Raw genomic sequence first — 12,394 nt, 5'->3', positions numbered from 1 at the left:
TCTGACTACTGCAAACCCGACTAAAACATGTTCACAAGCACTCAAACCCAAGAAATGGATCGACTTGTAAATGGGCCAACTTAGACTTGTTTATCACCCGACAATTTGGTGATTTAAGTGTGACTGGAGCTAGATGAACCAAACCTGTCTAGCACTTGACCCAGCAGAAACATGATCCGTCCGGGTCGGACCTGGTGGGTCAATCCAAAATCCCTTGGATAACCCGTTTTGACACCATTACAAGGGAGTACTATTAAATCAATCGAAATTAGAAATAAAAACTTTTTCATGTCCCCACCTTTTTTGTTTCTGTAGTCGTACTAAGGTAGTGACTAAGATTGGTCACTCTACACTTATACAGTCCACACTCCACGGACCACAATAGTACATCTCCATCCCTATATAAACCAAACCGGTACTCCTACAAACAATTATCATACCTATATCTTGCTTTTTTATTAGGACATAGTCTTCAAGATGGATTCTATGTTAAATTTCCTGTTTTTACCCTCTCTGTTTCTGCTACTTCTTCTACTTCCACATCAACCAACTCAAGCACAAAATTTTTTCTACCAATCAACCAATAATCTCACTTTTTCTGCAACTGAATCTTCAGCAGTTCAGAGAAAATGCAACATTTTTCAAGGAAAATGGGTGTTTGATACTTCTTCTCCACATTATGATGCTTCACACTGCCCGTTTATTGACCTTGAATTCAACTGCGATAGTAGACCTGACAAGTTGTTTCAAAAGTATAGGTGGCAACCCTTTAATTGTAATTTACCAAGGTACCGTTGTTTAATTTCTCCCCTCTTCTCTCGTATCATAAGCAATTTTTTTTGTCAGAAATATGCAAATAGTGCATTTATCGATCGATGATATGTTTTGTAGTCTTGGAGGAATTAATGCGCAAATGTGTATCAGTTTCTCAATTCGGATTTACCTAAAGCTTATTTCGCTGAAAAATGTGATTCATTTGCAGGTTTAATGGGCTATATTTTTTAAAGAAATGGAGGGGAAAGAAGATAATGTTTGTGGGTGACTCACTGAGTTTGAACCAGTTTGAATCGTTGGCTTGTATGATCCATTCTTGGGTTCCCAACGCTAAGACTGCATTCTATAGGGACGATGTTTTACGTTCCCTGACTTTTCAGGTACTTGTTCTTTACCCATTTTCCCCCTTATTTATTACCTCTGCAATATGGTTATCAACTGTTAAGTGTTAAGGTAAATTGATTCAATACTTTTGTACGTTGAAATATCTACTGTTGAGATTGATTTATGTACTGACTACTACTGCCATAAAAGAAAATCGCTTGAAATAAATCAAAAGGTATTTAGGCTATCCTCATTCCACAGTCCACACCTTACTTTTACGGAATTGAAATTATTTGTACAGTTATAAATTGAGTTATACATTTTATTTTTCAGCTCTTTAGTGCATTTCTTTGTTTATACTGTTTTTTGGGGTGGGGGTCATAGAAGAAAACTTTAGGTCTGCACTTTTGATATGCATATCACTTTTACCAAACTTTTTCGTATTTGCATCTCTAAATTCGTGAAAGTGATACAAGAAGATCAATTTAACAATCTTTAGGCTTGATATAAGATGATGATTTCAATGTGTCTCTTATTACATGCATATGTGCATTTGTCATTGCCCTTTCGTTTCTTCCCCTTCCAACTTTTGCAAACAAAGTGTGCATAACTTTAATCCTTGCCAGTTTGATTTTTGACATTTTAATGTGTATATGTGTTATTCTTGCATTATTGATACAAGCATCCTCATTGCCAAAAAATGAAGAAGATACAATTATTAGCAAGCACCCCACGCCTCGCATTTTTTTATATTATTTTCTTTTGACGATGCCTGTCTTAACTTGTCTTTATAATTTTAATTTTATCCATATAACAAGGAAATTCATAACATGAACTATGAAGTATATAAAGTCCTAGATCATATACTCTATTATACTCTCTCTATGCCCACATATAACATCCCAGTAGTTTATATCTCTATTACAATCAATTAACTAGTCTAAATCTTATTACAATCAAAACGCAATTTAACAATTGTAAGCACGACACGAAGATTGAGCAAGAAAACAATGCAAAGTGTCGAAGTAAGAAACCTAGCTAAACATTCCACAACTCTTCCCGTATTTTACGATACCCTTACAAAATGAACTTTTGTTTTGTTTTGTTTTTGGTGACTGGTGGGAAAGAACTAAGGAACAATTTTTTCCTTCAATAGTGGAGAGGGGGGCCTGCAACGCTGGTCTTACTTTAAGGAATTCACTTTATATTTCTAATAATGTGGTTTTCCCCTCCACGTTTTTCTGGGTGAGCTTTTGCTTTCATACTTGTACGACAAAATGTGAGTATCTATCTTTGCCACCGAATTTGCATTATTAAATAATTTTGCGGATTAATTTGAGAGGAGAAACTTCAGTCTTAACTTCAAAATCGAAGTTAGAGATAAGCTCAATTGTGTTAAGGTGTTTATCAATTTTGCTGGTGCTGGGCTGCTGGCCAGTTTTGTGTATTAATGGCAATTATCTATAGTTTAGAGCACTAATTCTCTCATGCTTAAGCATTGTGCAATGTGTACAGTGACGGACTCAACATAATTTAGGAAAATGAGCTATAGGGTATTAGGTAGGGCCGTAGGGGTGTTCATAAAAAAGGGAAACCGAAATACTGTACCGAAATACCGAAAAACCGGTCTAAATGGGTGGTTATCGTACCGACAAAAAAAGTTTGAACGGTACGGTTACCGAACCGAAAAAATTAGCTGTTAAACGGTATGGTTACAGTTTTGATTTTTGAGTAAACGGTTAACCGAAATACCGAAATCTTTTTTTCTCTATTTAATTGTTGTGAAACATTTTCAAACAATTACATTAATTCTAATATTTGTTGCTAAGTTACAACAATTAGAGGAAGTATATAATTATTTAGAAACTCTAGTACTAATATAAACATTGTAATTAGGAAATGAAGTAAATTCTTAATGTTAGTTATGTTTTCCAATTGATCTATTATCCACTTTATAATACATTTTACATAAGAGTATATATAATATTAAAATATATGCACAAAAAAATTGAAAATATATATGTCGGTTACGGTTCGCAAAAAGAGCGTATCGAAACTTCCGGTTACCGAACGGTTAACCACCCATGAACACCCTACTATTAGGACTTGTAAACTCGTAATGTCAGATTGTTGAATCGACAATCAACAACTTTTCAAATGGCCGTTTTTGGACTGCCTATCTCATGCCTAAATTATGGCCTTATGGTTCGACCTAATTAGTATATTTTACAATTATGTTTTAGGCCATATTGGCTTAATCTAGCCGCACATTTTCGACTTTTTTTTTTTTAATCTTGTGTTGGCCCAATGGAGACTGTTGTGTCATTTTTCCAGAATTATATTTCGATCAGAAATCACAATGGACAAATTCAACTACTGGCAATGAAGACAATGTGGAAGAAAGTGAGAGTGTCAAATACTCAGACTTTAAAATGAATGCTTGACTTTAGGTCAATGGACCACACAATATAGGAGTACACGTTGCTAGTATAGGTGTTTAGAGCTTTAGAAATGATGGCATAAATCCAATCGAAGAACTAAGAACTTTCACGTATAAAATCTCAACAAAATTGTTCTATACGTGCACGGCAAAATTGTTGTCAAATAAATGACCACTCAAATAAATGACCATCAATCATTCACCGCATTTGTTTTGATCTCCATCGTTAAAACTTGAAGGCAACAGGTCTGAAAGGAAATTGATTTGTCAACAAGTTCTATTTACCTTTCAAGCAAATATGGTCTACCATGCTTTGTATGTATTGTAGTCTTTCATTATTGTGCAAAAAAAAAAGAGTTAAGGGTCTACCACTCGTCAAGTGTAACTTGCCATGCTCGGGCGGGTTGGGCTGCCTATATTGGGTCTAAATTATGACCATATGGTTCGATCTAAATAGTATATTTTGCAATTATGTTTTTAGGCCGTGTTGACTTGATTTAGCCTCACCCAATTCTTAAAGTTTTAAATATTTTTTGATTGAAATTTTGTATCGAGAAATGTCCCTCTATTCTAAGCCAATGTATTATTGCCGCTTAGCTTATCAATCCCGAATATGATTGGCTCTGTGTGACGTTCTTTTAATTAAGCCGGTTAAAAGATTGTTTTATATAAGTTTGGTTATGCATAATTTGAATTGGGGCATATCGAGTATTGAATTATTTTGTTTGTTCTAAGATTCATTCATGTCAAATTCGAGTATGGTCAATTTACTCTTAATTTGTTCATGGTATCTCAGTTTTAGCTATAGTGCTATATTACTATTAATTATGTGGCTCAATCTGATCCTAGTAGGATTCTTAATTCAGATTTAATTCGAGATTGAGATAACACTTAGCGGGTTTGTATGAGTTTTGCTCATAAGTCATGATATGTCATGAACCTAATAACTTGTTTTGTCACATTTGAAAGATTATCTTTTTTTTTTTGGCTTTTTTCGTGGTGTGGGAGAAATGGAAGAGACCAAACCCAATTATTGAAGATAAATTGTTGTGGCATTGTTAGACATGTCATATAGGGGGACTGTGATTGCGTTGGTGATCATACAATTCCCAATAGTAATGATTTTCTTAGAAAAAAAACCGCATTTGACTTCCAAGATGTATAACTAACCAATCCATACAATTAAATTTAGTAATGATATTCCAAAAAACATAGTACTACTTGATTTTATCAAAGATTAAATTTGGTAAGGAGTTGAAGACTTGGAAGTGTGAGGGCATCTCCAGTGAAACGTATATAAAAGTACCTCATTACGAGAAGCAATGCTCAAAACTCAATAGTCAAAAAGAAAGTGAAGATTTTCTAAAGTCTGTTTTTAATGAGTGCTTACAATATTCTAGATTGTCTGGAGCAATTAGCGGTGGAATATCTTTTGGCTGCTAAATATGTTAAAAATCAACTATGCCAATGAGCCTTCTTTTTGTTCAAGGAAACAACATATACTAAACGAAGTGAGGTATAACTTGAAATGTCGTTTAAGGCGTTATAACTTGAAATAATAACTTGAAATAAAGCAGCTCAATCCACACTAGGGATGGCAAATGGGCGGGGCGGATGCGGATACCCCTAAATCCACACCCACCTCCACCTAAAATTTCCATACCCATTACCTACCCGCCAACCATGGCGGGTACAAGTTTCCATATCCACCTCCGCCCACGTGGGTATAAGGTTATACCCACACCCGCTCCACCACCCAAGTGGATATCCATTACCCACTTATACCCGCCATCACCTAGGTGGATTTTCCACCCGCCCACCTGATTTATTTTCTATATATAATCTATATATAAATTAGTTATTACAAACATCCATTTCAAAGAAAACAAAATACACATTCTTAGTATTCATATTTCTTAATTATTTTTTACAATTTTTTAGATTTATGAACATAATTCTTTATTTTATAAAGGGTAAATTAGTAAATATTATACGGGGCGGATGGATATGGGGCAGGGCGGGCGGATATTGGGCGGGGCGGGTGGATTTGGGACGGATGTGACCTCATATCCACCACCTACCCACCACCCATGGCGGATTTGACTTTTCGTATCCATACCCACCCACTACCTACCAAAGTCATATCCATACCCGCCCCAACTGGGGCGGATGCGGTGCGAAACCCGTCAAATTATACCCACCTGCCATCCCTAATCCACACACTAACAATTTTATTCGACTTTTATTAGTTATGTGAATTTATTTAAATGTCGTTTAAGGCGTTATAACTTGAAATAGTTATGTGAATTTATTTAAATGTCGTTTAAGGCGTTATAACTTGAAATAAAGCAGCTTTGAAATAATACAATCATAGGATGGTCACTCAACATAGCTTTTAGCTAACAAGAATTTCGGCAATAAGACTCTTTCAAAGAACATATCCTTCCTGCTCATGACTCATGAGTCAGAAATAAATATCTGTGACCTCATAGGTCAGATAGGAATGGGATAGATTAGTCGGGGCCTCAAAGACAGACAAACTACAATGATTTACTTTTCCAATATATATAATATATATGATATGTGTACTATATATTTCATCAGTTCATTCGTTTCAAAATAGATCACACGTTTTGATTTTTACACTATTCACACATTTTTTTGTATTATGATTTTAGATACTGAAAAATATAATCATGTGGAATATCGTTAGATTCATTTCGATATATACTTTTATAATATCAACTTTTTATAATTTTTATACGTAACAAATTAGAGATATTGATAGTTAAAGTTGAGCATTGATAAAACATCTCAGTAGCTTTATTAATCATTGGATAAGCAACTTCATCCACTCGGTATAATATTACCCAAATAACCCTTTTATTTTGTTGGTTATATCTCCTTAATTTTTGGATTTGTGATCTTTTCCCTTGAACTCTTAATTAAGCATGTAATTATGCAATGCTATGCTTTATAAGTTTATGTTGACCAAAAAAACAAACAAAAGTTAGAAAATCTAACTTTGATCAATATGATGGACAGGAATTCGGAGTGACTCTAATGTTGTATCGTACACCATTTTTAGTAGACCTTGTTAGTGAGAAAGTTGGGCGTGTGTTGAAGCTTGATTCCATCAATGGTAACGTGTGGAAAGGAATGGACATGCTCATTTTCAATACATGGCACTGGTGGACTCACACCGGCCGAGCTCAGCCGTATGTTTTTCCTCCCCACTACAATGTTTAACATTATTATTTATTTTTATTGAAAATTACTCTCTGAGTATTACTTTTGTCATCCATATGTCACTTTTGTTGGAGATCATTTTTGGCAAACTTACAGTAATTTCTTGTAAAATGTTGACAATTATGTCAACAAAGTATCTCATCCTCTTTAAAATAGAATAGATATGACAATAATAACACTCGAGTGCATATATCATACACTCAGGGTGTATCATGTAATTATACATAGTACATCCAATGCTATTTTTTGCTCTTTTGAAATTTCAAATGAGCACTGAGAAAAAAGAAGCATTGGGTGTAAGATAAGTCTATACATATGGTACACCGAGTGAATGATAAAAATTTTGCTCATGACAATGTTATCAGGATCGAAATTCTACTTTGCATCGTAGGTGTTAGTAAGATCGAATCAGTGGGATCAAATTGTAGTATCGTAAGATCCTATAAATTGAGTAAAATATAAATAATTATACTAGAATATGGTGATAACCTCATGTTAAAAATTTACACATATTAATAATGACCTGTTTCATTAGCATATTGTGATAGTTTTTCAATACTACAAAATTGAAGTAATATGCAACCAAAATATAATAGCATAAAGGTAATAAGTGAAATTAATTTATGATTTTTTAACGGTTGGATCAGATCGTAGAGTTGTAGGATCGTACCATCGTATTAAAATCCTACAATGTTATTTTGTGGTTGGGTAGAATTGAAAGATTCTGCAAAATTAAGATCCTACGTAGGATCGGGATGGGTGAGGTCATTCCGTATTGTATAATAGTAAAATCGTAAGATATGGATCGGGTATCAAAAAAATTATGTATTTTGAAATTTTAAAGTATCAGTATATAATGATATAATATATGCCATCGTTGTAATTGACGATTTGACGTTAGTAGTATTTTTTAATTGAAGTAATTGAACATTCATGTGAATATAATTCGTAGGTTATATCATACTTTTTGTAAGAAAAGGCGGGTTACCATCATCATTGCGCTTTCCAATTTCTTTAATAAAGCATGTTTTGCAATGATGACTTTGAAGTGAGCACCGGACAAAATTGATTTAATTTGATTGAAAAGACAAAATATGTTTATCTAACTGAAGGTTATGGCGCAGGTGGGACTATATACAAGATGGGAACAAATTATATAGAGATATGAATCGTGTGATGGCATATTATAAAGGCCTAACAACTTGGGCCAGATGGGTTGATCTCAATGTCAATCCTGCCAAGACTAAAGTCTACTTCGTTGGCATTTCTCCTTCCCATGATTTGTAAGTTTCTCCCACATTAATTTCTTCCGTTTTCACCATAATCCAACTTTTTCCTCTACTAAATGTTATAATATTTGATTGAACCATAGATTAAAGCAGGCTTCTAACCACTTCGATTCATAATTTCGTTATATTGGTTCGTAACAACATTTGACGCACCCATAGTAAATAAATATAAAAAAAAGGTCATATGGCACATTGGTTCGTAACAATATTTTCTTGAATGGAGTACATTATAAGAGATTTCGGTATGAAATTATTTGTTGTACAGCCTATATCTATATCTAACTAGTCAAAGTTAAAGAAGCTTTTCCCCAAATAGTTCAATGTACACCCTATATCTCATAATAAGTACTCCCTCCGTCCCAAAATATAGTTTCCATTTCTATTTTGGGAGTCAAAATTTAAAATCTTTGACCAAATATTCTCATTAATGTATACAAGAAAACATATTCATGTGGGGTCTTGTTGGATTCGTCTCAACGTGTACATTGATAATATCAATTGTTTATATTTTTTTACTAATATGAAATAGAAGATATAATAGGTCAAAGATACGTCTCGGAGACTGTGCAAAAAAAATGGGAACTATATTTTGGGACGGAGGGAGTAATTTATTCTACTATTTTAAAAGTTTTAAGATACTTTATTTTTTTGCATTTCATTCGTAACCATATACGTTTGATAATTTTTTTTATTCACCATTCAGCCTCGTATTTTTCAAAATTCACGATAAATCCCTCGATTTCTTCAAAAATTCACCATATATCCTTAATGACTAATGATTATTAACTTTTTAGTCATTAAACCCTAATTGAGGGATATATGTACACATGTGAATTATCAAAAATTTGAGGTATATATGGTGAATTTTGAAAAAAATTGAGGATATATAATGAATAAAAAAAAATTATTGGGGATATATGGTGAAAGTTCTTTTTTACTAAAGTCTGAACCACATCTCAATTACACTACAATACTCAATATCCTCTATGATACTATGACCTCTAATTGTTTCGTCTTTTCTCAATCTAAAGTTGTTTATTCAAATTAATTTAAATGCTTTCATTTTTGGCATGTTCACACTGTTACTATATTATCTCTTTTATATTTTTTATCGCACACTTTTATCTTTATGAATAAAAAGTTACCTAACTTTATCTCTCTCGTGATAAAAGATAACCCACCAACTCTTATTACATCTATTTTTTAATAAAATAAAATTTTATAATTACAAAACAACATATTACCTTAAACTACGTGTATCAAAAAGTGTTCAAATTTTTGTGGGAGAGATGATTTTTTTATTTTAAGAAATTAAGTTACTATTTATAATCCATTCAAATTCTGTCTTAAAAACTAATATGAACCCGATGCACACTAAATTAGTGTGCACCCGATCCATATCACGTGAGTTTATGATATAGTGTATGTTAAAATGATATAGTGTATGTTAAAATGATATAGTGTATATTAAAATGATATAGTGTATATGTTAAAATGATGTAGTGTATGTTAAAATGATATAGTGTATGTTACAGTGATATAGTGTATGTTACAGTGATATAGTGTATATTACAGTGACATAGTGTATGTTAAAGTGATATAATGTATGTTATAATGATATAGTGTATGTTAAAATGATATAGTGTATGTTAAAGTGATATAGTGTATGTTAAAATGATATAGTGTGTGTTACAATAATATAGTGTATGTTAAAGTGATTTAGTGTGTGTTAAAATGATATATTGTATGTTACAATGATATAGTGTATGTTACAATGATATAGTGTATGTTAAAGTGATATAATTTATGTTAAAGTGATATAGGGTCACGTGCCTGGATCTGGTCCACACTATTTTTAGTGTGAACCGGGTCCACGCAAGTCAAATTGTTTCTCCATATATTATAGATAGTCCAAATGCCCCATCTTATACTCTCCTCAGTCTTGTCCCAAATACAAGTGATTAATATATTTTGAGATGATTAGTATATACTTTTAATATGAATGATTTCTTCAACATCTAAACACCTACCCACCTCGGCTCTTATAGAGTTGTACTGTTATAGGTAGGTAACTATAGTCTATCTTGTATAACGGATGCGTTATAAAATCATTTGCTAATCTTTACTTCTATATTAGAAGGTGCTCCTAGATAAGAAACGATGTCATATGACGGTTTTCTTAAATAAATTTTACTCATTATAATTCACATACAATAAAAAAAATTAGAAAGTGCATAGTATATATAGGTTTTAATTTGATCCCATAAACATAAGTTATATTAAAGTCTTGACCACTCGATCAAGTAATATTGAGTGTTATCATCTCAAACTATAATATTAATAAATAAAAATTTTCCTTACCCAAAACATAATCCGTAGCTAATAACTAGTTTTGATTTTTACAAGCCGTGTATCAAAATTGTAGGTGAATCAATCATCAGCAAATCAACAGATCAATTATCCTGATATCCTTTAATCATTAAAATCATCTTTTCCCTTACTAAAAGAAACAAACTGATAATGACGATTTTTGGCGGTAATTCTTGTGATGGTAATGCAGTGGAAGTGATTGGAATGAACCAAAAAGATCATGTTCAAGGGAGACACAGCCACTTTCCGGCACAAGATATCCGGCTGGTTTACCAGAAGCATGGGCTGTGCTAGAGAAAGTAATAAGTAGAATAAGGAAGCCAGTGTATTGGCTTGATATTACAATGCTCTCACAATACAGAATTGATGGCCACCCTTGGATATATGGCGGCCATGGTAAGGATTGTAGTCATTGGTGTTTGCCTGGATTGCCTGATACTTGGAACCAACTTGTGTATGCTTCTCTCTTCCAATGAGTTTTTCACTTTAAAGAGTAAAATTAGCAAGAAATTAATTCCATTAAAGATAGAACATGCACTACTAATTAAAGATAGTGCTATAATTAGTGGAGTTAGGTAGGGTTTGTGTGATTTATTTTCTTTCGTTTTTCGCTTTAGTATTTGGATTTTGATCTTATGATTCTTTTCTTGTAAGAAGTGGGGTGCATAAGATGGACTTTTGCTTCAAGTGTAAATGTGTCCATCTTTGGTGGAAGAGGTGCACTATTTTTTAAGTGATTGCTAGTTACATGGATTATAAAAATATGAAATTATATTATATTTCTTAATTTTGCAAACAGCCGCGCAGTTAATTTCTTCACAATGTGAAGGTCTTAAAGTGTGTTTTCTTTACTTTAAAACAATGAGATTAGCTTTCTACAAGTTCATTTATATTTAGATAAGCAGTCAAGTTCATATAAGTTCATATAGTTCAGATAAGGTCCAATCAACTCTAATAATAGTTTCTGTCATATTCAATAATCTATTCATCTATATAATATTAAACGTGCCAAATGTAAACAAATAACTTTCGCGAGCATGTGTTTGTATCCGACTAGTTATTAGCATGTCTAACCAGTGTTATAGAACAAAGCCCCTTATATCTTGTATGTAAAAGGTAAGTTAAGTTCTTGTTTCATTATATATATCTTTATTGTCGAGTTAATAAAGCACATTATGTTTACAGTTTTTAAAGTTCACTAACTCTGGGTCACCATCTTTTCCTGATTTTGAGTATGTGAAGATTATTACCCAATTTCATAGGAAATATATTTCACCTTTTACATACTTTTCCTAGATTTTGTAGTTATAGGAACTCATGTCTAAAACTACTTTCTAGAAACAACTAACATCTACATCAAGAGATCTCAGTTCCTTTCACATTACCTGCAAAATAAGCAAGTTCTTGGTTTTTGGTACCCAAATATATGTTGGGTCTTTTCTTATTAGTAGGAGCAACATAAAATATCCATATTCATGATGCACGCACATATCTACCACTACTAACAAAGAACATCATGTACCGACATAAGAAATATTTCAAATATTCATGATGCATAATAAAACTATCATTTGGCAAATGAATGATAATATGAGCGCGATATAACATGCCGAAAAATAATGGATTATCCTTAAGATGAGAAACCAAGTTCCAGAGACACAAATATGCATTGCTCCATATAACTTGTTCCTTCAACTATTTCTAGTATATGATTCTTTGATATTTTAGATAAATTGGAAATCTGAATTTTGTCTTTAGAAAACAATGTTAAAGCTATCCTAAATTTCTATAAAAACATCAAAGCCAAATAAAACAAGCTTACTAAGAATACTATAAGGAACAAGTTCCAATGTAATATATGCGTATAAAGAATATCTCAAGGAAGAGATACTTACATCAAAGGGGTTGTTCATAATCCTTGAGTGACTTTTAATTGTGTATGAAAAGT

General features: G+C 32.6%; 1 protein-coding gene across 1 annotated transcript; it reads left to right on the top strand.

The window, feature by feature from the left end:
• The first annotated feature begins 420 nt into the window (after positions 1–420).
• On the top strand, positions 421–11,242 carry LOC104883191 (protein trichome birefringence-like 39). The gene is made up of 5 exons (XM_010667672.4): positions 421–788; positions 983–1,154; positions 6,584–6,756; positions 7,912–8,070; positions 10,637–11,242. The coding sequence occupies exons 1-5, from the start codon at positions 478–480 to the stop codon at positions 10,920–10,922; spliced, it is 1,101 nt and encodes a 366-aa protein (XP_010665974.2). The 5' UTR covers positions 421–477; the 3' UTR covers positions 10,923–11,242.
• The last annotated feature ends 1,152 nt before the right edge of the window (positions 11,243–12,394 follow it).

The sequence above is a fragment of the Beta vulgaris genome, chromosome 9, assembly GCF_026745355.1.
Source record: "Beta vulgaris subsp. vulgaris cultivar EL10 chromosome 9, EL10.2, whole genome shotgun sequence".
NCBI lineage: Eukaryota > Viridiplantae > Streptophyta > Magnoliopsida > Caryophyllales > Amaranthaceae > Beta > Beta vulgaris.
The sequence above is the reverse complement of the archived record's forward strand: the minus strand, read 5'-3'. Positions and strand labels throughout refer to the sequence as shown.

Coding starts and splice junctions, on each gene's coding strand:
- LOC104883191 (XM_010667672.4), top strand. CDS start 478: ATGGATTCTATGTTAAATTTCCTGTTTTTACCCTCTCTGTTTCTGCTA. Junction 789..982: donor TTTAATTGTAATTTACCAAG/GTACCGTTGTTT, acceptor ATTCATTTGCAG/GTTTAATGGGCTATATTTTT. Junction 8,071..10,636: donor ATTTCTCCTTCCCATGATTT/GTAAGTTTCTCC, acceptor ATGGTAATGCAG/TGGAAGTGATTGGAATGAAC.